The sequence below is a fragment of the Sceloporus undulatus genome, unplaced genomic scaffold, assembly GCF_019175285.1.
Source record: "Sceloporus undulatus isolate JIND9_A2432 ecotype Alabama unplaced genomic scaffold, SceUnd_v1.1 scaffold_23, whole genome shotgun sequence".
Lineage (NCBI taxonomy): Eukaryota > Metazoa > Chordata > Lepidosauria > Squamata > Phrynosomatidae > Sceloporus > Sceloporus undulatus.
This window is the reverse complement of record NW_024802945.1, coordinates 655,195-680,843: the sequence shown is the minus strand read 5'-3', so window position 1 is coordinate 680,843 and position 25,649 is coordinate 655,195. Positions and strand designations below refer to the sequence as shown.

The 25,649-nt window shown below is 45.5% G+C and overlaps 1 protein-coding gene and 1 long non-coding RNA gene across 3 annotated transcripts; one reads left to right on the top strand and one right to left on the bottom strand.

Moving 5' to 3' along the window:
* LOC121917544 lies at positions 1 to 21,292 on the bottom strand. 2 transcript variants are annotated; one of them, XR_006101059.1, is made up of 7 exons: positions 20,154 to 21,292; positions 14,013 to 14,204; positions 7,977 to 8,283; positions 5,828 to 5,916; positions 2,524 to 2,664; positions 1,763 to 1,881; positions 1 to 205 (listed from the first exon to the last, which is right to left on the bottom strand). It is a non-coding gene; the product is annotated as an uncharacterized LOC121917544 (long non-coding RNA). The 2 variants fall into 2 exon arrangements; XR_006101058.1 differs by lacking the exon at positions 14,013 to 14,204 and having other exon boundaries at positions 1,763 to 2,664.
* A 61-nt stretch (positions 21,293 to 21,353) lies between these two features.
* On the top strand, positions 21,354 to 25,649 carry LOC121917543 (transmembrane protein 91-like). The gene is made up of 3 exons (XM_042443593.1): positions 21,354 to 21,767; positions 23,354 to 23,497; positions 24,887 to 25,649. Exons 1-3 carry the CDS (start codon positions 21,354 to 21,356, stop codon positions 25,043 to 25,045), a joined length of 717 nt encoding a protein of 238 aa, XP_042299527.1. The 3' UTR covers positions 25,046 to 25,649.

Genomic DNA, 25,649 nt, shown 5'->3' with positions numbered 1-25,649 from the left:
TGCCTTCTTCTCCAGGACAGGTCCTCCATTTCTTTGGTCCAAGAGGAATTCCAAAATGTCCTCCATTTTGAGCATCACCACGAAGCATGCGCTGATATTTCTATTAGGCTTTTTTGCTTTCCTTTGGCAGCCGCCTCCATTTTTCTTGAATGTCCAACATTTTGCGGTGCCTTGTCCTCCTTTGCGGTGAGGACATCTGGTCAGCCTGGTGAAGGGCAATGGAGGAAGGAACCAAAAGGCCAGAATCAATTACAGAGAGGTTATGGGTCCAACGTGTTTGCTAACAGTCGGAGGCTAGCGCTCTTTAGACAAGAAAAGTGCAGAAGGATGGAAGAAGTAGCATTAATTAAATTACAAATCATTTGGCCCTGCTTTGAAACCTCCGGTTCTGCAAGGCCCTCCAGAGACCGCAGAAGCGGTGAATGGAAATTATGCACCAAGTGACGATATTCCAGAGAAATCATAATCACCAACAAGGCAGGCGTTCCTCCCGCACTGTTTTGGGTCTCACAGGAGACTTGTTAAGGCAGTAAACAGATCAAGGGAAGAGAACTGCCGAAAGGTGGGCGGCAAGGAAGTGGGGACCATGCTCTCTATTCCATTAGCAAAGCGGCAAAATAATTTGGGAAGGCAACAGTTCGAAAATCAATTTCTGTCAAGAGCGGAAAGGAAATCTGTAGGGGCGAGGGGAGACTCTGGCAAAAAAGCATTACCCAGTTTTGTCATGCAGAAGTCAAGCTCATATTTCAAGCTTTCAAAGGGGTCTGTGATTCTGTTTGAGACTTAGGTGTTAGTGAACAGACCTAGGCATGTGCAACATTGAACTGAGTCCTTTTGTCATATCTGTGATGTTACAGCGTATGGCATCTGTTGTGCAATGGTAGCCAGTGGAGTGGCTGATGTCCCATTTTCGGATGCAGCTATGTTCTGAGAATGTTCTGAGAAAAACATTCAGAATATATCAACCAGGCATTTACTATCCAAGGCCCCATACAGACAGGCCAAAATAAAGCTGCTTTGGGTCACTTTGGAGGTACGCTGCTTAAATGATGCATGCGTACTAAGAGTCTGGAAGCCGCACCAAAGCCACAATCCAGTCCTAAGGACTGGAGCACAGCTTTGGCGCAACTTCCGGACTCTTAGTATGCATGCATCATTTAAACAGCATACCTCCAAAGTGACTCGAAGCAGCTTTATTTTGGCCTGTCTGTATGGGGCCATAGTTATCATTTTTGTTGCTAAGATGAGGATCAGCTCTAGATATGTCCTAGAGATGTCAAGTCTGGCCATGGAGAGGCATGCCTTAGTTACATCTTAACTGCAGCAGGGATGTGGACAGGTTGATAGACTCAGTCAAGGATGCCAAGCCTGCCCTGAGTTTACAAGACCTGAGCTGGGCTATGGATAGGAGGATAGACTGAGTCAAGTAAGTCAAACTTGCTCTGAGGTTTCAAGACCTAAGCTGGGCTACAGATAGGTGGATAGACTAATTCAAAGGCACCAAGCCTGCCCTGAGTTTGCAAGACTTGAGTTGGACTATGGATAGGTGGATAGACTCAGTCAAGTAAGTCAAACTTGCTCTGAGTTTGCAAGACCTGAGCTGGGCTGTGGATAGGGGAATAGACTCAGTGAGCATTCACGCTCATTTTTTTGTCCTGAGAAGATGCAGATCGCCACGTTGATGCATATTGGGTTTGTTGTTCCCATTTTGTTTTGTGCTCACACATCTGTTCACGTCATTTTTAACCCTAGTGTTACTCACACATGCCGTCGTTTCGGGTTGAAGCAGAGCCGCCTCTCTTTGAAGGAAGGATACAGAGTGATCTGAATCAATTCAGAAGCTTATTCACACAGCTGACAACTTGGATCTTTCAGGAATACCTGAGGGGGAAAAACAGTATTGAATATCCCAGTTTAAGTGGGCTTTTTGCCACCACCCCACCACCCAAATGTGCATTGAGTGCATTTGGGACATGTGTGAACAACAAGGATTCAACCTGGATTCATCCTGGACTATTTTAATAGCATGAATGGGCCTCAGTCAAGGCAGCCAGGCTTGCCCTGAGTTTGCAAGGCCTAAGTTAACAGGAGGGACTTGTTCCAGGTATCCATCTGAACATTAAAAGTTTGTTGAATCTATTGGAGGGTTTGGTTTCAGCACCTTGGATTGTGCTATTAAGGTCCAAAGAAAAACCAGGAGAGGATCTACTGCCCCAGTGACCTGGGAGCTTACAGCCATTGTTGGATTTATAGTCACTCATAGGTTTGCCATAAACTGAAGTCAATTGAACAGCAATTAGCAACAACCACAAAGTGACCATCATCAGTTTTCATCATTATGACCCTCGCTTAGTCAGTAGCCGAGGAGACTCAATAGATGATCTAGGTTTATGTTCAGATTTCACATGTGATACAGATATGATACACAAGACCGAGGGGATCTGGCATCTCCATCAGAATCAATAACGGTTCCACAATGTTAAGTCAGAATTGCAGTGACACAAGGAATAAAAACAACATTACGCAGAGAGCCAGAGCTCTGAGACTGGGGAGTTAAGTAACTTGCGGCTGAAGTGACTTGGCTACGACGCAGACGGCAGGACAAATCGGAATCACTGTGGGCAGCGCAGGGAGAAAAGTAGGTCAGAATGGAGGATTAGGAAACTGGAAGGAAGAAAAGAGAGAGAGAAAACAAAGAATAGGTTTGGGTGGTGGGGAAAGAGTGAAATGCCAGATGATTGTGCTGGCACTGCCGTTGGCACACCTGGGTTGCACTCCCCACCATGTCCCACTCTTGTGCATTATAGTGGTTAGAATTGGGGTTGGACTAGGATTTGGAGGTCTGTGGGGGCACATCTGTGCAATTGCTCCAGGTCTCCATCTGGACATAAGAGCATTGTTGAACCTATTTGAGGGTTTGGTTTCAGCACCTTGGATTGTGCCTTTAAGGTCCAGAGAAAAACCAGGAGTGGATCTACTGTCCCAGTGACCTGGGAGCTTACAGCCACCGCTGGATTTCTAGTCCCCACTGAGCCAAGAAACTTACTAACCGACCTTGTGCCAGTCACTTGGTCTTTCATTCTGACCTACCTACCGCACAGGGCTGTTGTGAGGACAAAGCGGGGAGGATAATATTGTTATCAATTCACAACTGCAGCCAGAGATGCCACAGTGACCAATCCCAGAATTCCATAGCATGGAATTCCCAGAATTCTATAGCAGGGAGCCATGGCAGTTAAAGTGATGTCAAATCAGATTATTTCTGCAGTTCAGCCAGAGACTCCACAGCAACCAGTCCCAGAATTCCATAGCAGGGAGCCATGGCAGTTAAAGTGGTGTGAAACTGGATTATTTATGCAATGTGGATGCAGACAGAGACTCCACAGAGGAGCATTCCCAGAATCCCATAGCAAGGACTACTACATCTCCCATCATCTTCATTTGGGCATGTTTGGGCATGATGGAAGGCAGTTAAAGCAGTGTCAACCTGGATTATTTGTGCAGTATAGATGCAGCCAGAGAGGACCCACAGCGACGCTTGATATCTATGTGTGTGAATTGTTTGCAAGGGTCTCAATCATCATCATCATCATCATCATCATCATCACCATCACCACCACCACCATCATCATCATCCCACTCTTTCCCTAGAACTGGGACTCAGAGGGGCTTCTCAGTATTTAAAAAATCCCAATACAATTAAAAACATAGAAAAGAAGTGCATTAAAAAGGAATCCAATTATTACAACAATGTTAAGATAGCTAGCTATTAAAAGAATAAAACACATTTTGAAAAGATGAAACTGATTCAGACACTTGAAAAGGAAACAACTCCCTTGCCTTTGCCATTCAGTTCCCTTCTCTCTTGCCTTTGCCATCCAATGCACCCACTCCCTTGCCAGCCAAAGGATCCCACTCTGAGAATAAGGTTGCCCTTAGCAGCTGGCATCCAAGCCCTCCCCTTCTTACTAGGCTCCCTATATCCAAATCTGGGGGCGGCAAAGAAGGAAAGAAGGCAGGAGGGTGGGCTTCACTCATGCCACCGCATCCTGGCAGCCAGCAGAGAAGGCTGGATGGAGGAAAGCACTGGGCAGAGGAGAAGGGGAAGACAAGCAGCCATCCACCGATCTGAGAGGGGCACAGTGCCAGGCTCTGCTTGGCTCCTTGCCCCCTTCTGCTATTGCCACAACAAGCTCAAGCCCAGGGCAAGCAGCTAGCACTAGGCAAGGCATCTGATGAGAACTGCCCTCTCCATTCTGCTCCCTTGTGTGCCCCCCTCCCTGGCACCATCGGTGCCCACAGCAAGTGGAAGAAGAGGGAAGACTTTGGGAGTTGGGTGAGGGGGTGTTTCTGGCTGGCATCTGGGGACCGTGGTGGAGGGACTTTCCCCTCCCACTCCTGCCCATCCAGCCAAAGTGGGCATCGCTGGACCAGGCAGAGAGATGGGCATCTTCCCTCCCCAAAGGATGTGGTCTGCATGGGTCTGGAGGAAGTGGGCACCGCGGGGGCACTGCCAAGGGAGGAGAGGTAAGTGCTTCTTTTTTCTAGATTTTGCCTAAGACCCTCTGAGGACCAGCTGGGCTTCTCAGGGGGTGCCAGCTGACACTGCTGGCACCCCTCTGCTCCAAAACCCCAGCTGGGCAATTCAGATGTTCTTTTCATATTGTGAGCCACTCTGGGTCCTAGTTTCGGGGAAAGAGTGAGATACAAATCATCATCACCATCATCATCACTATCATTATCATCATCACCACCACCACCACCACCATTGGCACACAGCCTTCTCCTAAGGTGGTGTCCAGTTGCCTAGGGAGGATGGGAATTGTAACCCAACACCACTGGAGGGGGGTTGAGGTGAAAGGTTCTGCCTAGATTTTGGGGGTCCACAGCCCCTTGGCACTCCCATGCCAACTCCCTTCTTCGCACATGGAAATCAGCTTTCTCCCAAGGTTGTGCCCTCTTGCCTGGGGAGGATGGGAGTTGTAATCCAGCTCTAATGTAGAGAGGTTGAGGTGAAAGGTCCTGCCTGGACTTTGGGGTCCCATAATGCTCCTTGGCACCCCCATGCCAACTCCCTCCCTCACAGTTTTCTCCCAAGATGGTGCCCTGTTGCCTGGGGAGGATGAGAATTGTAATCCAACTCTACTGGAGGGGTTAAAAGGTCCTGCCTAGATTTGGAGGTCCCGGAAAGTTCCTTCCCACCTTCTGCCATCCTCAGTCCTAATTTGTCCCGTAGGAGCTCAAAGAGAGATGGTTTTGGACCAGCCAAGCCAGGGGTTTGGTACTATAAATATTAGTATTATTTGCACCTGCTCCCCAAAGAGTGTGTAGGGAATGGACAGTGTTGGCATGAAGCACTGGCACTTCAGATCAAGGCTAGCCATGCCATCCATGCCTTGGGTACCAGAGATGATGGAAAGCAACTGGCACAATTGCTAAGAGAGCATCAGAAACGAGCATTTCCTGGCCCTAGGCACCTGTATAAGAAGGCCAGCGTTAAATCCCAAGGGATGGATCCGTGGATGCTCCTAATCCTACCTTCCTAGATTATTATTGAGAAAGATGTGGGTGTCAGAGCATCCTTGAAGAAAAGAGGGCAAAGGCTTGGTCTATGGTGGTTAAGGTGGCAGCAATGTGCCCAGGGATGTGCCCAGCGAGAGGTGGCAAGGGCAGAGGTAACCGTAGGTTACCAATCTCTGCTAGGGAGGGAGGGGGGTTAAAACAAAATTAGGAATGTTACTTCTCTAGTTCCCAGCCTTTGCAGTAGTTGTTTCCCACCCCCAGAGTCTCCAAATAGAAAAATGTTTTTTTGGGATGGCTTACTCACTCTCCAGCAGGTGTGTGGGATGGCACAGCGAGGGCATAGAATAGATCCTCATGATGCTCTTATGCTCTCCTCCTCCTCACTTTGTTGGCCTTCATGGAGAAGCCAAGGAGATAGCAGCAGGAGGAGGAAAATCAGATTTCAAAGTAGCATTAGATATGGGTGTCTTTTCTCGACCTATCTATCCAATTGTGTTTACGTATAAATAGGTACAGTAATAGATACTGGTATGGATATATGTAATATGTATTATTGTGAGTCAGTGTGGTGTAGTGGTCTGAGTGTTGGACTGTGACTCTGGAGACCAGGGTTCGATTTCCAGGTTGGTCATGAAACCCTCTTGGTGATCTTGGGCAAGTCACACTCTCTCAGCCTCAAGGGAAGGCAATGGCAAACCTCCTCTGAACAAATCTGGCCAAGAAAGCCCAGTGACTAGCTTGGCTTAGGGTTGCCGTAAGTCGGAAACCAACTTGAAGGCACACAACAACAACAATTGCATGTATATCCCTCTGTGTGTCTGTTTGTGTGGATGGATGGATGGATGGATGGATGGATAACAGACAGATAGCAGAGCCTGTGTGGTTTAGTTATTGGGGTGTCTCTGGAAGCCCAAGGTTCAAATTTGTGCTTGAATACTGAAACCCACTGGGTTGCCTTGGGCAAGTCATATTTTCTCAGCCTCCAAGGAAGGCAAACTCTCCGAACAAATCTTTTGATGAAAACCCCATGATAACTTTGCCTTAGGGCTGCCATGGATAAAAACAACTTGAAGGCGCACAACAAGAATGGCAATATTGTGTGTGTGTATATATACACCAGGGTGCTAAAATAACTGTAAGCTGCCTTGCAACGTGTTTTTAGGGCAAAAGGTTGGCTATAAATAAAGGGCATGGTGATAAAGAGTGTTGGTGTGGTGTAGTGGTTTGAGCACTGGACTCCGACTCCAGAGACTGGGGTTCGAATTGTCGTTCTCTTCCCAAACTAGCCATCTGAGTGCTTCTTGGAAGCACACAAACAGGGCAGGAATTAAAGAAAGGTCCCTGGTTTTCTGGATTTGTTCCCTGCTTCTTAGCATCTGGCATTTGGAGATAGACTGCTTTAGCACATGGAAGTTCCTGCTACCTTTGCCAACTCTGTGACCTGCCCTTCTCTAGATATGTTGGCCATGCTGGCTAGGGATGATGGAGGTTGTAGTCTAAGATGTTTGGGAGAACATAGGTCAGGGATGGTTTAACCTATTATGGGTCACCATCATGACAACAACTCTTGGCAAACCGTTCTATTATGAATTTGGCTAATCTCATTTTTCAAGCCTTTGAAGAGAGGGCTCCTCCTCAAGACAGTGAATGGCATCTCATAATGATGGATTACAGGAAGGACTTTCTTCACCCGTCGTTGAAAAACGTTACAGATTCCAACCAGATGGCTTTCGCAGGTTTAGAAATATGTAAGGTTCAGACATCAGAGCTGACATCTATCTGCCACCCGTTTCCATTGCCAGAGCCTGGAAACGCTACATTTTGGGATTGTAGCTCACAGAATTCCCATGCCATTGGGGGGGGGGGGGATTCTGGGAGCAGCAATCTATAAAAGTAACTTTTCCATGCTCAGATAGGAACACTAGGTTTCTACACTAGTACAGTTCATGCATGGTGCACAGTTAGTGTGAAAGAATTAAGCTGTCTTGGCCTGAGCTCTTCGGTACAATTTGCACAAATTTGAGCCAGTGTTGCATGGTTTTAGTCTCAGCTAAAGCTTAACACAGGAGGGGAGAACCTATGGAGGACCTCCAGAGGTTGTTGGACTGCAGCTCCCATCATCCTTAATTATTGGACTTCCTGACTGGAGCTGATGGACATTGTAGTTCAACAGCATCTGATGAATATCTTAGTTGCAGTGTTGGTTATAACCCCCCAAATACTGTAATAACTAACTGACCAAACCTCTGCTCCTGTGGATAAAAACAATCTACATTTGTACAGGACCTCTTCACATACTCCATTATGTAATGAGTGAATATGGTGAACTGGAGTTCAAAGGCGTCCACATGAATGCATTAGAGATCTCTGTTGGCTGCATAGCCCTAGCGGAGGAGAGCATAGTGTGCAGAAAACCCAGGTTTATGGCAATGCAATGTGTGAATGGCACTCACCTTTTACAAACCCACACTGGATTCCCAGGTTGACCTCAGACTGGTTTGAGAATCGAGGTTTAAATGCCATCCCAGATCCTTGAATCCTATGTTTGGTTATTAGTCTTATATTGGCTCTCTTGCCAGCAACAGGCGATGAAAGAAAGAGATGCATGTGCCGGCATGTGCTTTGCTGTTTGTTTTTTAATGGCATATTTCTCATGTTTCCTTGGTATTTCTTTTCCTGTTAGACAACAGCCCTCTATCATTCTGTATCAAAGGGCGAGATTCAGAAATGCAGTAAACACCGAAGGAATCTGTGGTGATGCTGGATAAAAAGGGAGAGAAATTAAAACGGTGAACAAACCCAGAAATTGAACTATCATATATTTAAAAAGGAGGAAGGAAGGAAGGATCGCATGCTCTTTCATGGATATAAACCCACTTCTCTGGATGCACCGCATCTGTGAAAAGAAAACTCAATAGTCTTAAAGGTGCTGCCATATTCCTTCCTACCTTCTTATCTTTCTTTCATTTTCTGTCTGTCTGTCTTTCTTTATTTTTGCATGGCTTTTAATTCTGCATGCGCTTTTGTGGATATAAACCTACTTCTTTGGGTGCACCATCTGCAAAAACTCATTAGTCTTAAAGATACTGCCATTTTCCTTCCTTCCTTCCTTCCTTCCTTCCTTCCTTCCTTCCTTCCTTCCATCTTTCTCTCATTTTCTGCCTGTCTGCCTCTTTCTTTTTTATTTTTGCATGGTTTTTAATTTTGCATGGGCTTTTGTGGATATAAACCCACCTCTTCGGATGCACTGCATCCATAGAAATGGGTTTATACCCACGAAAGCTCATGCAGAAATAAAAACCAGGTGTTGCCATATCCTCCCCCCTTCCTTTCTATGCTTCAAGAGAGTTTAATGCCTAATGCAGTTACTTCTTGGGAAACTGTCATATATTTAATCTTCTAGGAAAGAGAGTTGCTATGACTCACAAAACCCACACCCAAACCTCTCTTTCGCACCTACACACGCCAGCCTGCAAGGTGGGCACAGTGCGTCCTTGTTGGCACATACCAACTGAGAGCCATCAAGCAGGTTGGAGCCCATCGTGTTGTGATCAGGTCTTATCAGGGGTTTAACTCCCCTCCTACGCCCCTGTTTTTAGAATCCCACACAGGCAGCAAAAGCAGATGGTGCATCCAGACCCCGAGTGTGGTTTTGCCTACATATTGGTGAATCACCATTTGTGCGAGCCAATTTTATCCCCGTTGCAATAACTCCAAGGGTGGGCTGCATGGCACATGATGCTTGCTCTGAAGAGACAGCTTGGTCCACGTACAAAACACGTGTGCATTTGTAGAAAGTCACACAGGGAGGACCGAACTTGGGATAGGAAATATATATAACTCTCCATAATTATTAATTCCCTGGTTGAAAAAAAGAGGCGTCCCAAGAGCTGTGAAACCTAACAGACCATTGAGAATGCTGTAAAGTTTGCTGCTGGGATCCAAAGTCCCAAAGTATTGAGAAGGTATTATTTTGCAGAGAAACATATGTATTTTTAACCAAAAATATTTGTACAGAAAATGAGTTCCCCGTGTAGAAAAACATACAAGAAACCTGTCTTTGACACAGAACGATGCTACAAGGGGGATATTAGAAGCGACAACCCACAACAGTGTTGTTAAGCCTCATAGCTTAAGCATCAGCCACAGTTGCACAGACTGTGGCTATGCAATAAAAAGAAAACCCACTATGTCTAATGAGTAAAATGTAGAGACCCGGCATTTTCAAGACGGTGCGCTCATCCTGAGATTCCTTCCTCTTGCCCTGAGAATTGGAAGAGAAGGGCGAAACCCTGAAACTCAGGGCCAGAGCCTGAGATTTGGCAACTCTGGATTCAGATTGACGCAACAGACTTCACTCACATTCAGGCTGCCTTCTTTAAATGCCATAGCCTCCATCCCGTTGCAATCCACACGCTCAGGAGATGCATCCTCACTGCAGAAATAATCTAGTTTGATGCCACTTTAACTGTCATGGCTCCGCGCTATGGAATTCTGGAAATTGTAGCAAAGCTCTAGTGCCCCAACAAAACTACAATTTCCCAAATTCCACAGCATGGAGCCATGGCAGTAAAAGTGGCATCAAACTAGATTATTCCTGCAGTGTGGATGTAATGCAAAGAGCATCTCCTGAGCGCCTTGATGTTTCCAAATGCAAAGGCGTGGGTGTCTGGATCGCTCGGGCTGAAACTGGGAAAGAAGATGAAAAGCACCACGAGAGGCTTTTCTTTTTTAGTTTCCCAACCTATGCTTTGGAGAAAACAGTGGTGAATCATGAGAGTGCGCTGGCAAACACCATCTGAGCGCATGCAGGGCCCCTGTCTCCAGAGACTCATTTGCCTCCCCTTCCTCCCCTGCCATGAATTTCAGGCCCTATATAATTCCCAAGAGAGCAAAGCAGAACTGAGATGCAAAGATGCTGTGATTTCATTTGACTGGGTTCAGAATCAAGCACATGGAGGCAGTGGTGCAACAATAAGGTGAAGCACAGAAATGTGGTCGGGGCTCTGAGTTCTACTCCTACCTCTGCAATGGAAGTGGTGTCCCATGGTTAGTGTAGTGATTCCCAAACTTTGGCCCTCCAGGTGTTTTGGACTTCAACTCCCAGAAGGCCCAGCCAGTTGGGCCGACAGTCAGGAATTCTGAGATCTGAAGTCCTAAACATTGGCAAGACCAAGGTTTGGAAAACCCTGGGTTAGTGCAACATACTGTATTGTTTGTAACAGCTCTGTATTGTGGTGTAGTAGAGCCAGCATGGTGTGAGCACTGGACTAAGACTCTGGAGACCAGGGTTTGAATTCCCACTCAGCCATGGAAAACCAGGATAAACAAGCCCCACTCTTTCAGCCTCAGAGGAGGGCAATGGCAAACCCTCTCTGAACAAATCTTGCCAAGAAAACTCCATGATAGGCTCCCCTTAGGGTCATAAGTCAAAAATGACTTGAAGGCATACAACAACAGTGTGTGCCATCAAGCCAGGTTGATTTCAGATAGTGCCCCAAAGATCTAGTGGGTTCCAGGTTGCTGATCCTTCCTCCGCCCGTACTAGCAAAACTGTGATGCACTGCAGGATTGACAGCCCCCAGTGAATGCTGTCCAACAGGGATGCAGCATCTACATTCCAATGCGCATTCCAATGCGCATGCAACTGGGCGCTTTAGGAGTTAAGGAGAGATGGCCTTTGATTCACCCTCCCTAGTGCCATTTTACACACAGAGAGACAGAATTCAGATCTATTTTAAAACACACTTTCTTCCTCCGCCTCCTCTCTTGGATGTGTGTTTGTGGGAGCTCACAGCGGTTGTTGTTTTTCATGGGGATATCTTTGTGTCTCCTATAACACTCACAAGTAAGACTGTGCCGTCTTGTCTGAAGAGGAGGGAGAGGGAAATATGGATGGATGGATGGATGGATGGATGGATGGATGGACGGACAGACGGACAGTCGGTCGGTCCTTGGTATCCACTGGTGTTTGGTTCCAGGACCACAAAATCTGTGGATGTTCAAGTCCCACTAAATATATTGGCATAGTAAAATGGTGCCCCATTTATAAAATGACAAAATCAAGGTTTGCTTTTGGGAATATATATTTTTTAGAGAGAGAGAGAGAGAGAGAGAGAGAGAGAGATGAAAGAAAGAAGACCTAACAGAATGTATAACACAAGAAAATGAGAAGCCAGGTTGATGAAGTGGAGACAAATAAGGCACCAGAAGCGAGTTTGGAGACATGGAAGATGTGAAGTCATTTATGCGCCAAGGCTACCGGTAGCTATAACAACTACAAAATGATTTCCAATTTTTTTAAAAGATAAAATAGATTTGCCATTCAATGGATTGCAGCGGCGTATAAGCCATAAGAAACAATCCATCAATTGTGCATTCAGACGCTGCCCATTTTCGACATTTCTTTTTAATGGCTCAACAAGCGCATGGAAACAGTGCACTGCTCATAATTCTGTTAGCACGACAGGTTACAGGCTGGAGCCAGCTCCACTTCATTAAACCCGCAGGGGTTTATTCACACAAGCCAAACGCTATGATTCCACTTTACCTACTATGAATTCCATACCTTCCAGCTGTCCCAAATTGATAAGGACAGCCCTGATTTATGCTCTGTTGTCCCACTTTTTCAGCTACCTTGAAAATGTCCCAATTGCTCTCTCTCCCTCCCACTTGTCTTGCCCTTCCCTGTAGACCTAGGCAAAAGCAAACTGCTGCAGCCTATGCCAGTTTGTGTGTTCTTCGCCATTAGTAATTTTGGCCATTTTTATCACACTCTGATGTTCCTTGGCCATACATGTCCTGGCTTTCACCTGTGAAATGTTGGAGAGCATGAGTTCCATCCTATGAAATCCGGATTGAGCCACTACAGTGCTCTTGTTGAGAATACTATACATCCCTCCATAAACTCCAAATCCTACCATTCCATAGGATGGAACCATGGCAGTTAAAGTGGAATAAAAGCACTGTAATTGTGTAGTGAGAATGGGCCCCTGGTTTTATCCCCAGCCCATTACAATACCAGTGGTTGATTTCAATACTGTATAGTGTGAGTCTGTTTAGAAGCCCTCCTCTGCCATTTTGATGCCCTTCATTGCTAATCCAAGATCCCCGGCTCTGTTTGCCATCTCCAAGGGAAAATAGATATTTTTTGAGTCTGGTTCTGCTTAGAATTTGGGAACACCTGTTCCTGACAGCAAACAGACCCTGTTCTTGCACACACAAAAACACCCTTTTGAACACAAAATGAGCAATCTCATCCCAAAAGAGAGCATTTTAGTTCCGTCTCACGCCTTACGAACTTAAGACCTTTTGAAAACCCTGGTATTTCAAGCAATGCAGAAATAACTAGGAAACCACCAGACCGGCACTGTCTGATCCTATCCTGTTTTCCATTCACAGCACAACCAGCCCCTAAAATGGGGCAGAGTAAGGCGGTTGCTTCAGGCGGCATCTTTGTGGTGTCATTATATGGGCACCAGAGAGTTATTTAACGTGCTATTTATTGGATTTTAGAGAATGCAAGAGGCGCTCGAAGCATCTTTTGCTGGCCGTCTCAGAATAAAGCATGCATGTGGTGCTATGCATCATAACTTGGGGCAGGTGCCATTTGAGACTGTGCAAAATAAATTGTGTGGATGATGGTGGTGGTGATGATGATGATTTTTACTCACACAATACCTCCAACGTTTCACATATGAAAACTGGGACATGTGCAAACAAGCAACATCAGAATGTGGTCAAGACAGAAAAAGGTGTTCATGAGGAAGAACACACAACCAAGGAGAGGCTGCCGCAGTTTGATTTTGCCTGATTCGACTGGGAAGAGAGAGATTCAATTTCCACTTCTCTTTCCCTGCCACCCCCAGAGTTAACTGAATCCAAACTACTTTTGGACTTCGTACACTCTTTGCAGAAAACTGAAGCAAAGTGAGCATAACTAGGAAACATGGGAGGCAGAGGAAGAAATCAGGATATTTTTAAAAGCAACTTTTCCAGCATCCTCTCCTTGTGCCATGCAGCCACAACTACTGCCCAACAGTGGCCGCATCTGCACTGCAGAAGCAATGCAGTTTGACATCACTTTACCTGCCATGGCTCAGTGCTCTGGGGTTTGTAGTTTTGGGAGCGATTTCATCTCTCTTGGGCCACAACTATGAATAACAGGATTCCATAGGATGTAGCCGCAACAGTGATAGCAGTGCCAAAGTGCATCATTTTTGCAGCCGCTATCTGCAGCGTTGGCTGCCATTAGTCAGTGGCTGTGGGTAAAAGCAGTGAACTCTGCACATGCTTACAAGTGGGAAGCTAAGTGCTCTAATCAAACTGTTTATGCCTGGAAGAGGTTAAAACCAGAGTTCTCTCTATATTTTAAACACCTCCTCCTGCATATGCAACTTAAATAGGCTTTAGAAAGGCCAGTTTTAATGTAATGCCCTTTGAAATTTGCATAGATTTAAGAGAATGAACAGCTTATGCAAGGGAGCTACCTTAAGGGGCTTCAAGAGAGGCTGAGCATTTTTTGGAAAATCTAGCACAGAGACAATAACAGGCGATCAGTGAGATCCTGGTTAGATCAGTCCATGGTTCCGCAGGTCCTGCGCTCCTTCGCACATGTCCAGACACTCCTGGCAAGCAGGGATGACGCAGGTTCCCAAGGGAGACGTGTCAGCGGTAATTGACTGATCGTTTGTGCAAGTCAAATAAAAGAGAGATGTTATTAAATATCGGCAGAATAAACCTCCACCCCTTTACATACACACACACACACACACACGATGCTGGAGAACAGTTCCATTTGCTACCCTGCAAAGATTGGGATTTATAGACTTATTTACACCTGCTTAGTACTTTTTCTCTTGGGATAAAAGAGCATTGACTTTTGAGTCACATGGAGTCCTTGGACAGACAAAGAGCATGGAAGGTGCTTGAAGAAACAAGTTGAAGGCACACAATAACAACAACAACAACAACAACAACTCACTATTGCAGCTGTTTTTTTACAAGGTCTTAGTTTCTCTCTCCTCCTTCCACTTTCCCTCTTTGTCTTCAGCTTCATTTGCTACAAACTAAGCGCAAAGGTAGTTTGTGCTCAGTGCAACAAGGGGAGAGGAAGGGACCAACAAACTACCATTCCCAGAATTCCATACCATGGAGCCAAGGCCATTAAGGTGGGATCAAACCGGAGTATTTCTGCAGCGTGGATGCAATGCAAGGAGCACACATTTCCAAATGCAGTGGCATGCGTTGATGGATCAACTCTCCCCTGCCACTTTTTAGTTTGCATTCAGTTAATTCAACTAAGGAGAGAGGAGAAGAGGCAGATTTTTGCTCAGGCAAAAGCAAACTGCTGCAGCCTCTCCTAGCTTGTGTGTTCTTCTGCGTTAATAACCTCTCCCATCTCAACCACACTCTAATGATGCTTGGCCACACATGTCCCAGTTTTCATCTGTGAAATGTTGGAGGATATATAGCTATGTTGGTTGGGAAATTCTGGGGCTGCCATCCAACAAAACTGGAGAACCCAGGAATGGGGAGGTCTGTTTTAAAATCTTTTCAGAGCTCCTAGGAGTGGACCAGCCTTGCAAAAAAAAAAATACCAAAGGCTCTTCAACCAAAGATACCTAAATTGTGTTGGCATCTGAGAAGATTGAATTTTTAATGGGCTCTCATCATGTCAACCGATTTCCAAAGACAAAATAATACAAGACGCAAGCTTGTTGAAAGGTTGGTGGCACCAGGATCCATTTTGTGGTTCATCCTTTATAGCAAACACAGGAGGGCAATATGGTGCTTTTAAACCCAGAGGTTTTGGGCTGCAACTCCCATTGTCCCCAACATATAGACTGGAGGAACCAGAACTACTGTGGTCCAACATGTTGGGTTTAACCCATGTCAAACTGGAAGTCTGACCAATTTTCTCTATGATCTTCTTGGAAGACTGACAAGGGATGAAATCTGGTTCATTCCCTCCAGCTGACTGTAGAAGAAAGCAAGAGCAATGGTTTAGATGAGATCAGATTGGACTAGATTAGACTTTAATTGGCCGATTGCCTTTCTGCAAAGAAAACTGTTTGGAAGGCCGGCTCACAATATCCAAAGTCAACAAGGATAAAAGCAATATGTGGATTCTTGGTTTTTGGTTAAGGCATGTCAATAACAGCATCAAACAATAGATTTCAAAATAACAACAGAGGTATTTCCACAATGTTTCATAATAATTCATCAAAAGCCATTTTGAGAAAAACCTGCCCCCACGTTTTGCATAGTTATTAAATCCAACCAAACAAAGGCACAATTGAAAACCAGCCCAGTAAATGATAGCTTTTCAACAATCAAAAAAAGGAAAGAAAAAAACAACCAGCAACCTCATTTACACACAGCGAGACTCACAATGTTGTCGTCCTACTGACACATAATGGTGAAAAGCCACAAGGAATATACAGTGGGTCCTTGGCATCGGCTGGGGTTTGGATCCAGGATTCCTGGTGGATACCAAAATCCATGGATGCTCAAGTCGCATTAAATACAATGGCATAGTAAAATGGTGTCCCTTACATTATAAGATGGCAAAACCAAGGTTTGCTTTTTGGAATTTATATATTTAAAAAACATTTTCAAGGCATGGATGCTTGAATCTATGGATAAAGAATCTCTGGATATGGAGGGCCAACTGTACATGGCATCATCTCTGGCCTCGCCAACCATTCTTTCTTTTGCCACATGCAACTGTACCTCACTTAGCAAAGGGTGCATCTACACTGTAGAAATAATGCAGTTTGATACCACAACACCCACTAGCCATGCTGGCTGGGGAGTTGTCTGGGCTTCGTAGTTCAAATAAGCAACTTTTCTAAGCTGTGAACTAAGGGCCCGAATAAACAGGCCAAAATAAAGCTGCTTTGGGTCACTTTGGAGGTATTCTGTTTAAATGCTGCATGCGTCCTAAGAGGCTGGAAGCTGTGCCAAAGCCATGCTCCAGTCCTAGAGTGGCTTTGGCGCGGCTTCCGGACTCTTAGGACACATCCATCATTTAAACAGCATTACCTCCAAAGTGACCCGAAGCAGTTTTATTTTGGCCTCTCTGCATGAGGTCTAAGTCAGGGGTAGGCAACCTTTTTGAGCTGGGGGCCGGGTTGCCGTCCCTCAGACAACTGGGGGGGGGCGAAGCCAAAAAAATAAATAATTAAATAAATAAATAAATAAATAAATATATAAATAAACCAGGACAAATATAGGACAAAATTTTCAAATGGAATACACATTTTTTTTAAATGGAGGACACGCGAAAAAAATTGCTGATTTTTAAAAAAATGCTAATATAAATGCATGTTTCTGACAATTGCCTCCCAAAGGCCCCGGCGGCAATCGGCGGCAGGACCAGGCTGGGGCCGGTCCCAAGGCCTCGCCGGGCCGCATCCGGCCCGCGGGCCGCAGGTTGCCTACCCCTGGTCTAAGTTATACAAGCCATTTTTAAAAAAAAGAAAACCATGAGAAGCTGCATAGCAAATCAACCTCTCCAGGTGCACATTGATGCACATGTGTGCATGTGACCTACCAATGTCGACTCCCAACAATTCAAGAGATTGCTCTGAAGTTCCACTGAATGCGTCCGCGAAATGCACGAACCGCTGCACGTGTTCGCTTCATCTCTCTGTCCCCGACAAGGAAACCCCAGGTGGTTGCACCACATTTCATGCTCCATGGGTTTCCGAGTTGGTGGAATCTTTGACCGGAATTAAAAAGCCCCCAAATGTCTGTTCTCGTCTGGTGACTGCAATTGCATTATGGCGGCGTGCCATAGAGGGCCAACCTCTGTTCCGTTTCGCTTAACCGCTACAGGGTTTGCATAAAGGTTGAGGAAAGCAATGGGATGGGAAGGAGACATCAGGAGGAGACACCAGCCGATTCTAATGAGCCATGGCAAGCAGACAGATGGGCCTCCTTCACCTCCAGCTCTACTCTCCAAATCTCCCCTATTTTAAATTCTATTTATTATTAAACTCTGTCTCTCATTGGGTTTTTTAGGGGTTTTCAGGCTATGTGGCCACAATTTGTTCTTATCTTCCCATTGTTATGCATTCAAATCCCTCCTCTTCTCCCGTATGCATTCAAATCCCCCCTCTTCTCCCGTCTTTATTTCTTATAGGATTGAGTTTATCTGCCTTAATGGTTTCTTCTATTTGCCTGCATCCTTCATTGCTTTTCTACCTCTCCCTTTAGCACGACAATACTTTCCATGTCTGGTTGTACGTTTTTTCAACTTTATCTACTGTTTTACCAATGTTTCATACCTAAGCTCCTGTATCGTATCTCTGTATATATCCAGATATAGATATCGCATTAACTGTTAGTCTATACTCTATGGCTTTATAGTCCATTAAAGTTTGCACCGCTAATTCTCCCTGTTTTTCTCTCCAATAGATTCTCATCTCTTCCCAGTCTTCTCCGCATTTCTTTGTTATTCTGAGTCTGCTTTAACTGCTATAGTTTCATCCCATAAAATCCTGGGGTTTGTGGTTTGGTGGGATGCTTAGAAGTTAATAGTGCACAGATCTCCGAACTGCAACATTAGTGCTCTCTCTAGCAAAGATGTGTACTGCATTAGGACTACAAATCCCACTGTTATCTAGGATGGGATCCTAGACATCAAAGTGGTATCAAAGTGCTATAATGGATGTGGTATGAATAGGTCACAGAATTCCTCGTTCTGGTCAGATGCACTTTTAAAATGTAACCATTATATCCAAATTCGCATCATTCAATGCAGATTAGTCTGGAAGCATTTTGTGAAAATAATGATCCACTTTTTTCCTGCAAAGCGTGTGGCAAAGGATTTTCTCTCCAGTATTTCCACTTTTCATCTAGGGTTCCCATTCTAAATTCACCAGATGCTGTGCCTAAAGGATCAAGGCTTAATTGAAGCCCAAATACCTGTTTGCATTTTAGCTTTTTCTTTTATAAGCAAGCCAAACATTTCATTGCAACACGATAAACATATAGACTGACAGCATCAAGGTATTTCTTGTACTAGTACATACCCTGGTTGTCAGTACATTTATTTTTCTACTCTCTACGTTCATGTACTTTAGCAGTGGCAAACCAAGCTATGGGGCCCTCCAAATGTGGCTGGACTCCAACTCCCGTCATCCCCACAGACAATGGATAGAGCGATGGGAGTTGCAGTCCAACAACAGATGGAGGTGGTTACTGCTCAATTGCGCATATACTGCAACAAAATATGTTAATTTAGTCCTAGTATATGAAACCCCAAATTCTTGCTGAACATCTTTCCAAGAAAACCCCGGGACTTAGGGTCAGTGTGGCAGTTTTGAGCATTGGACTGGAGACCAGAGTTCGAATCTCAGCTCAGCCATGAGAACCCACTGAGTGACCATGTGGCAGTCACACACTCTCAACCTCAGAGGATGGCAATGACAAACCCCCTCTGAAGAAACTTGCCAAGAAACCCCCATGAGAGGTTCACCTTAGGGTCAGTGTGTGTTTTAAGTGTTGGACTATGACTCTGGAGACCAGGGTTCGAATCCTAGCTCAGCCATGGGAACCCACCTTGGGCCAGTCACACTCTCTCAACCCCAGAGGATGGCAAGGGCAAGCCCCCTCTTAAGAAACTTGACAAGAAAACCCCTTAGGGTCTCCGTATGTTGGAAACACCAACACACATATCCCTCAATAGGAGTGTACAGTATTTGTCTCTCCCTTTGTCAAGCTGAATCTCTCTCTTCGCTTTGCTTCTGAACAGGGCTACCTCCGCTTGGCTTTTCCAGGGCCATCTGAGGATTCACACACAGAATCTCCTGATTAAGTGGGCAATGATCTGTAAGCCATGATGTGGAGAAGGGAAAGAGACTTTCCCCAGGGAATCACTGAAGTGGCAGCCTCTTTGGGGAGGAAAGCCAAGCATCATGACTCACTTCCAGCTTCTTCTCTGCCCCAACCAATGAATGCTCTGAGGTGGGGGGAATGAGATGTCCTTTCTTAGGGCTTTGCCGGAGGGAAGGTGGCTTGGAAGTCACTGAGAGAAACTGGGGGAGGCGGAGGTGGAAGGAAAAAAATAAAGTTGCCTGTCTTAAAGGAGTTCAGTATCACAAGCGCTCAGAGAGCATGACTATGGCTGCAGCCGCACTGCAGAAATAATGTGGTTTGACATTGCTTTAACTGCCATGGCTCAATGCTATGGATTTTGTAGTTTAATGAGGGCACCAGACCTCTAGAGAAAGCTAAATAGCTTCCCAAGCTACAGATTTCCAGATTCCATAGCATTGAGCCATAGCAGTTAAAGCAGTGTCAAGCTGCATTGTTTCTGCAGGACAGATGCGGCCCACGGCTGGAAAAAAAGAAAAGGACTCTTAAGGAGAAATCGACTCTACATTTATTGTGAAGTCAAAGGCTTTCATGGCCAGCATCCAAAGTTTTTTTAGGGTTTTTTGGGCTATGTGGCCATGTTCTAGAAGAGTTTATTCCTGATGTTTCGCCAGCATCTGTGGCTGGCGTCTTCAGAGAGATGCCAGCCACAGATGCTGGTGAAACATCAGGAATAAACTCTTCTAAAACATGGCCGCATAGCCCAAAAAATCCACATTTATTCTTATATGATATGAGCTTCTCACCTGAGTTTTAAGGTCTTCAGGAAAGGCCCTTCTTTCAGTCTTGCCATCCTCCGCAACACCAGGTTTTCCAAATAGCAACAAGAGACAGTTGAAAGTCATGACAATGCAGAAATAACAACTAGAAGTAGCTTTTAACAAGTTCGAGTTCTACCTAAATGCCTAAAATTGATTTCCAATAACTCAGCCATGCGTTTCTCTGTAACAATGGTTTGCATTCCCTAAAATTGTTCGTAATTTTTTTGCATTCCTAAATTATATGATCCCCACTTTTTTGCCTTTCTGAAGAGCTCAAAAAGACAGGTTGGGCTGGTTTGTTTTGTTTTTGCGTCTTGACCAGTCCATATAAAAGGAAAAGCTTTCTAACCCTCAAATGGGGGATGTCCCTTAAAATAAGGGACATGATTTCCAGACCTCAAATAATGGGCACCCCTTGTATTAAAATACAACTGGCAACCCTACATCCCTGACATAGACACATTTGGTAAGGTCTCAAGAAAGGGTCTTGTTGGTGGTGACACCAAGATGGTGGAACTCCCTTCTTCGCCTTACTGTCTTTGCCAGTAACCAAAGACTTTTAAATGTAAATCTTTCTGGCAAATGACTGGCTGCTAAGAAGGGATATGGGTATTATGTGAGGAGTGGGACACATGAAGGCATTGCCCCTTCCAATAAAAATTCTGCCTTCCTTTTTAAAGCAATTGCAACAATAGAAATTTGGGGACCGAAGAAAAATTCCATGGTGAGGGCAATGCCCTCATTTGGCACCCTCCCCATAGCTACAATCTGGAGCTGTACATTAAATGCTTTAAATCTGGTGCTGGTTTTCATCCAATAAGTCTATTTGAGTGTATTTTTCGTATCGTATTTTGTCACATCTGTAAAGTCAGATTGGTGTAGTGGTTTGAGCATGTAGACCAGGGCTCAATTCCCCGCTTGGCCAGGAAAACCCATTGGGTGACCTTGGGCCAGTCGCACACTCTCAGCCCCAGAGAAACCCATGATAGGTTTGACTTTGGGTAATCATAAGTCGGAGACAATGTGATGGCGCACAACAGGAGTTGTAATTTAATGCCCTCATTTTGTTTACCCTTTGTTGATTTCCTTGTTTTAACTTCTCCCCAAGGTAACTAAAGTGAAAGAACAGCCCAGACTTACTGAAATCAACAGAGAAGAATTCGTCCCATTCTTCCAGGAGGCAGGATGGAGAACGTTCATGAGCTACAGCATCCTCTCCTGGCCAAGCCTTCTGGGAAGCTGGTGATTCATGGTAGGATGCTAAACCAATCCAGTCCCCAGAAACACTCCGGATTGCTGTCTTGCCATGTGCCACCTAGTTTTCCTTGGCTGCAGCCAGGCTCCGCAGTCCTTTCCCATCAGCTCTTGGATCCCAGTAGCCTGCAGAGGACAGTTGAGCCCTACTGTACCCCGGAACCGACGCTGTACCCCGAGCTGTGGAAATCGAGCAATCCCCAAGGATGGAAGAAGAAAGATTACATTGAAACTGCCTTTGGAGATAGCAAGGAGGCCGGTGAGCTGCCCAGGAAAGTGGCTCTGGAAAAAGACATTCATACCGTCTGCTACGAAGTGGGTGACACCGAGTTACCGGACCTGGAGGTAAAAAGTGGATGCTGGGGAAAGAGGTTTTCACTCTTGCTCCAAGGCAAGGACTCAGAAAAGTTCCTTTTTTGGACTACAACTCCCAGAGGTTCCCAACCAGCAAGGCCAGTGAGAGCTGTAGTCCACAAAGGGAACCTTTTGAACTCTCTCCGCTGATCGCTGTCCTCTTGCGGAAACTACCTTCAAGCTATGTGTATAAGGTGTATATGGAACATAAATGGGTTTTGTGTTTAGGCTTGGATATCAACTCCAAAATATCTCCTTATGTATGTATATGTAAATACAGGTATTCCAACATCGGGGGGGGGGGAGCCAAATCCAAACACTTCTGCTCCCAAGCATTTCAGAGAAATGAGATTCAACCTGTAGTTGGTGAATGTATGTTTCTGCCCATGAAAAATCTTCACCACCTGATTTCTACAGATCAAGTCTCTGTTGCATAACAGAGTCCCTTTTGGATCCAGCTAGTCCCATATTCTCCAAAGCCAGCTGCAAAGCAGATGCCTCTAAGGAACCCTGCCTTGAAGCAGCAGATGAATGCAAAAGCTTCTTCCTGCTTGTCTTCAGCAGCAATTGGTACAAAGTCAGGCTGCTTCTGATCCTGAAAGTAGCATATTGTGCTCATTGTGACTGATACAGCCACTGATAGCTTTACCCTCCATGAATTTGTCCTCCTCCTTTAAAAACCATCTGGACTTGAATGACATAAACAGAAGTGCTTTTTCTTTCCTTTCTGACCAGCTGACATCTGCAGAGGAGGAAAATCTCCTATAATGCAAAGACCTCCAAGCCTTGCAATCCATCTCTGGGATCTGCACAGAGATGGATTGCAGCCCATTGCAAATACCCTATTACTGTGGGCTGGTGCTCAATGGAAAACGATGGGTTGACTGCCTTGACTGCAACAGAAGCCCACAGGTAGCACATGAGGGCAACAGTCATCTGTCACTGTCATCCACACAACAACAAAACCTGATAGCCAACACCACACCTTGAGGTCATGGAAATGGAGGAGAAGGAGTGGGGGGCTGACCCTCATCAAAGATAAGGCAGGGAACAGTCCTCATCCTACCCTAGCAATGATCTGGCAAAATTAGACCACCAAGACTCCTATGTACAGTAGTTAAGCGTACACTGGAATTATCAATCAGAAGTGTGCTAAATGACCAAACACTGGGAAATATTAAGGTAGTGATTGTTGTTGAGTCCTCCCTGGAGTAATAAAGACTGCCTGCAATGTGTCCTGTCCCCACTAACTTGGGAGTAAGCTACACTGAACACATTAATGGCACTTCCAAGTACACCTTGTGCTTGCAAGAGCCTTCGTATTGAAGGATGCTTCAATGATAATTGATGGGGAAAATCACTTGCCCTCCTTCTGTGAGTAGTCAAAATTAGTAACAACCCGCCTGCCAATGTTGAGTTTCGGGGGGAGCACTTTAAAACAGGTCCAAAGTCCCTACTGAAGGTGGCCAGATTCCATAAACTCACAGTTGTGTTCTGAACGCCTTCCTTTTACCGGTTGATTTTTTTTTCCTATGAAGGCAGATAGCAAGCCCTTTTTCTCCCTGTTCTGTCCCCAGAATGACTCTTCCAGCGACAGCGACACAGAAAGCGAAAGCAGTTTCTCCATGCTGCTGCCTCAGGACTACCTAGGCTTGGCTGTTTTCTCCATGTTATGTTGCTTCTGGCCATTGGGCATCGCTGCCTTCTATCTGTCCCAAAAGGTAGGTTCTTGCTGAGGAGGAGGGAAAAAGAAAAAGTTATGAGGGCAAAATCGTGGTTGAGTGGAAGGAGATGGAATCACAAAGGAGAGAGATCAAATCTCCCCACAAAAATGTTCTATCTGGAAATTGTTGTCTCACAAAGTGGAGAGACTGGGGACAGAGGCCATAAGAGAGCCCTATGCAGCAGGCCTAAAGAGCCACAGGTTAGCACCTAGGCCAGGGGTAGGCAACCTGCGGCCCGGCAAGGCCTTGGGACCGGCCCCAGCCTGGTCCTGCCGCCGATTGCTGCCGGAGCCTTTGGCCTCTCGCTTGAGGGCGTGGGGCCTTTGGCCTATCAGGAGGAGGCAGGCGAGGGGGGGCAAGTGGCAGGCAAGGGGGGACAAGCGGTGGGCAAGGGGGGCAATTGTCTATAGAAGCCTCCGAAACATGCATTTATATTTTAAAAAATTTAAAAATCAGCAAAAATTTTTGTGTGTCCTCCCTTTTTTAAAGAAAAAGTGTCCTCCATTTGAAATTTTTGTCCTACATTTGTCCTGGTTTATTTATCCGTTTAACTTTTTAAAAATTATTTAATTATTTATTTTTTTGGGCTTCGGCCCCTCAGTTGTCTGAGGGACAGCAACCCGGCCCCCGGCTCAAAAAGGTTGCCTACCCCTGACCTAGGCAGATCGTATGTGACAGGATACAGTGGCTTATAACAAGGGATTTATTTATTTTTAAAATCCATTTTGTTTTCCACCCTCCATTTGCTCAAAAAGGTCTTGTATTTGCTCAGTATTCCTGCAAGATATGTTAGCCTCAGAAGAACTTGGGGCAGAATTCAAAGATATAGCCATGTTAGTCTGCAGAATCAGTATGTAGAGAGAGCACCTTTGAGACTAACTGAGATAAAGAAGTTGGCAGCATAAGCTTTCGTAGAATAAAAAGTCTAAAGTCTACTTCCTCAGTACTACTAACTCATATGCATCTGAGGAAGAGTAGACTGAAGTCTACAAAAGCTCATGCTACCAACCTCTGTTTCAAGAACTTGGGGGTTAGTTACACTGTGAAAATAATCCAGGATGAATCCGGGTTAAATCTCTGCTGTTCACATGCATCTTGAATGCACCTGATTAAGTTGGGAGGGGCTGCCTAAAACCCCATGTAATCCAGGATAATCGATATCGGGGTTCCCCCTGAGTTTTTAACATGGGTAGTGTGAATATGTAGGGGAACTATTGATCAGCCCCCAGAACTTCTTCCACAGTCAGTTTCTTAAGAAATAGCCATGACCACTCCAATTCTTCCTAGAATTTAAGGAAGAACTTCTAGCTGGGAGGGAGTGTGAACACTTGCTTTTAAGAACTTACTAATTTGCTGCCTCTCTTTGGCCTCTTTCTCTCCTCGCAGACCAACAAGGCATCAGCCAAAGGGGACTACCCAAGAGCATGGACAGCTTCCCGCCAGACCTTTGCGTTGGCTGTCCTCTCCATCATCCTTGGCATCTGTACCTACATTGGCGCCGTGGTGGCTCTGATCGCCTATTTGTCCAACAAGGCACCCACCTAGACCGTCCTACCCCCTGGAGACATACCATCCCCACTTTCCCCCATCAGTGTTGAAAACTAGGGAACGGGAATTGGACACGAAGCTCATTGGCACGTTTCCTGACATGGTTTTCGTCAAAACAACCCCTTTGTCTCAAGACTCGGCAACCCCTTGAACCAAAATGGGGCCAGTTGTGAATTGGGTTGCAATAGGCAAGAAAACTGGGCTGGGGGATGGGAAAGGTATGGGCACAGAGGGTGGCGAACAAGGGAGGCAAAGACCACCAGGTCTATATCAAGCAGTCTCCCTGGAATCTTTCCTTTCCAGGCAATGGATGCCAAATGGGGCAGCATTTCTCCAGGCAATCTTGCTGAAACAAATCCATTCATCCAGGTTGGATGTGTAACAGAATTCTTGGGACTTTTGAGTATCTCGGATGTGCTGCTTCCAGTGTAAGGAGCGAGGAGGGACGTTGCCTATGGACAAAATGGACACTCCAGCCCCGAACCCTCTCTCAAGTCCTTGTGTGTCTTTGTTTTATACAGAGCCCCATGCTCATTGTGGTCAAGAGATCCAAGGCTCATGCACACACTCCTGCCCTCAATAAAACTGCCCTTGCACTCTG

What these genes read in the sequence shown, in the direction of transcription:
- LOC121917543 (XM_042443593.1), top strand. Translation starts at nt 21,354, where the DNA reads ATGGAGAACGTTCATGAGCTACAGCATCCTCTCCTGGCCAAGCCTTCT. An exon ending in CCGAGTTACCGGACCTGGAG is followed by an intron (nt 21,768 to 23,353) that starts GTAAAAAGTGGA and finishes TTCTGTCCCCAG; the next exon opens with AATGACTCTTCCAGCGACAG. An exon ending in CCTTCTATCTGTCCCAAAAG is followed by an intron (nt 23,498 to 24,886) that starts GTAGGTTCTTGC and finishes CTCTCCTCGCAG; the next exon opens with ACCAACAAGGCATCAGCCAA.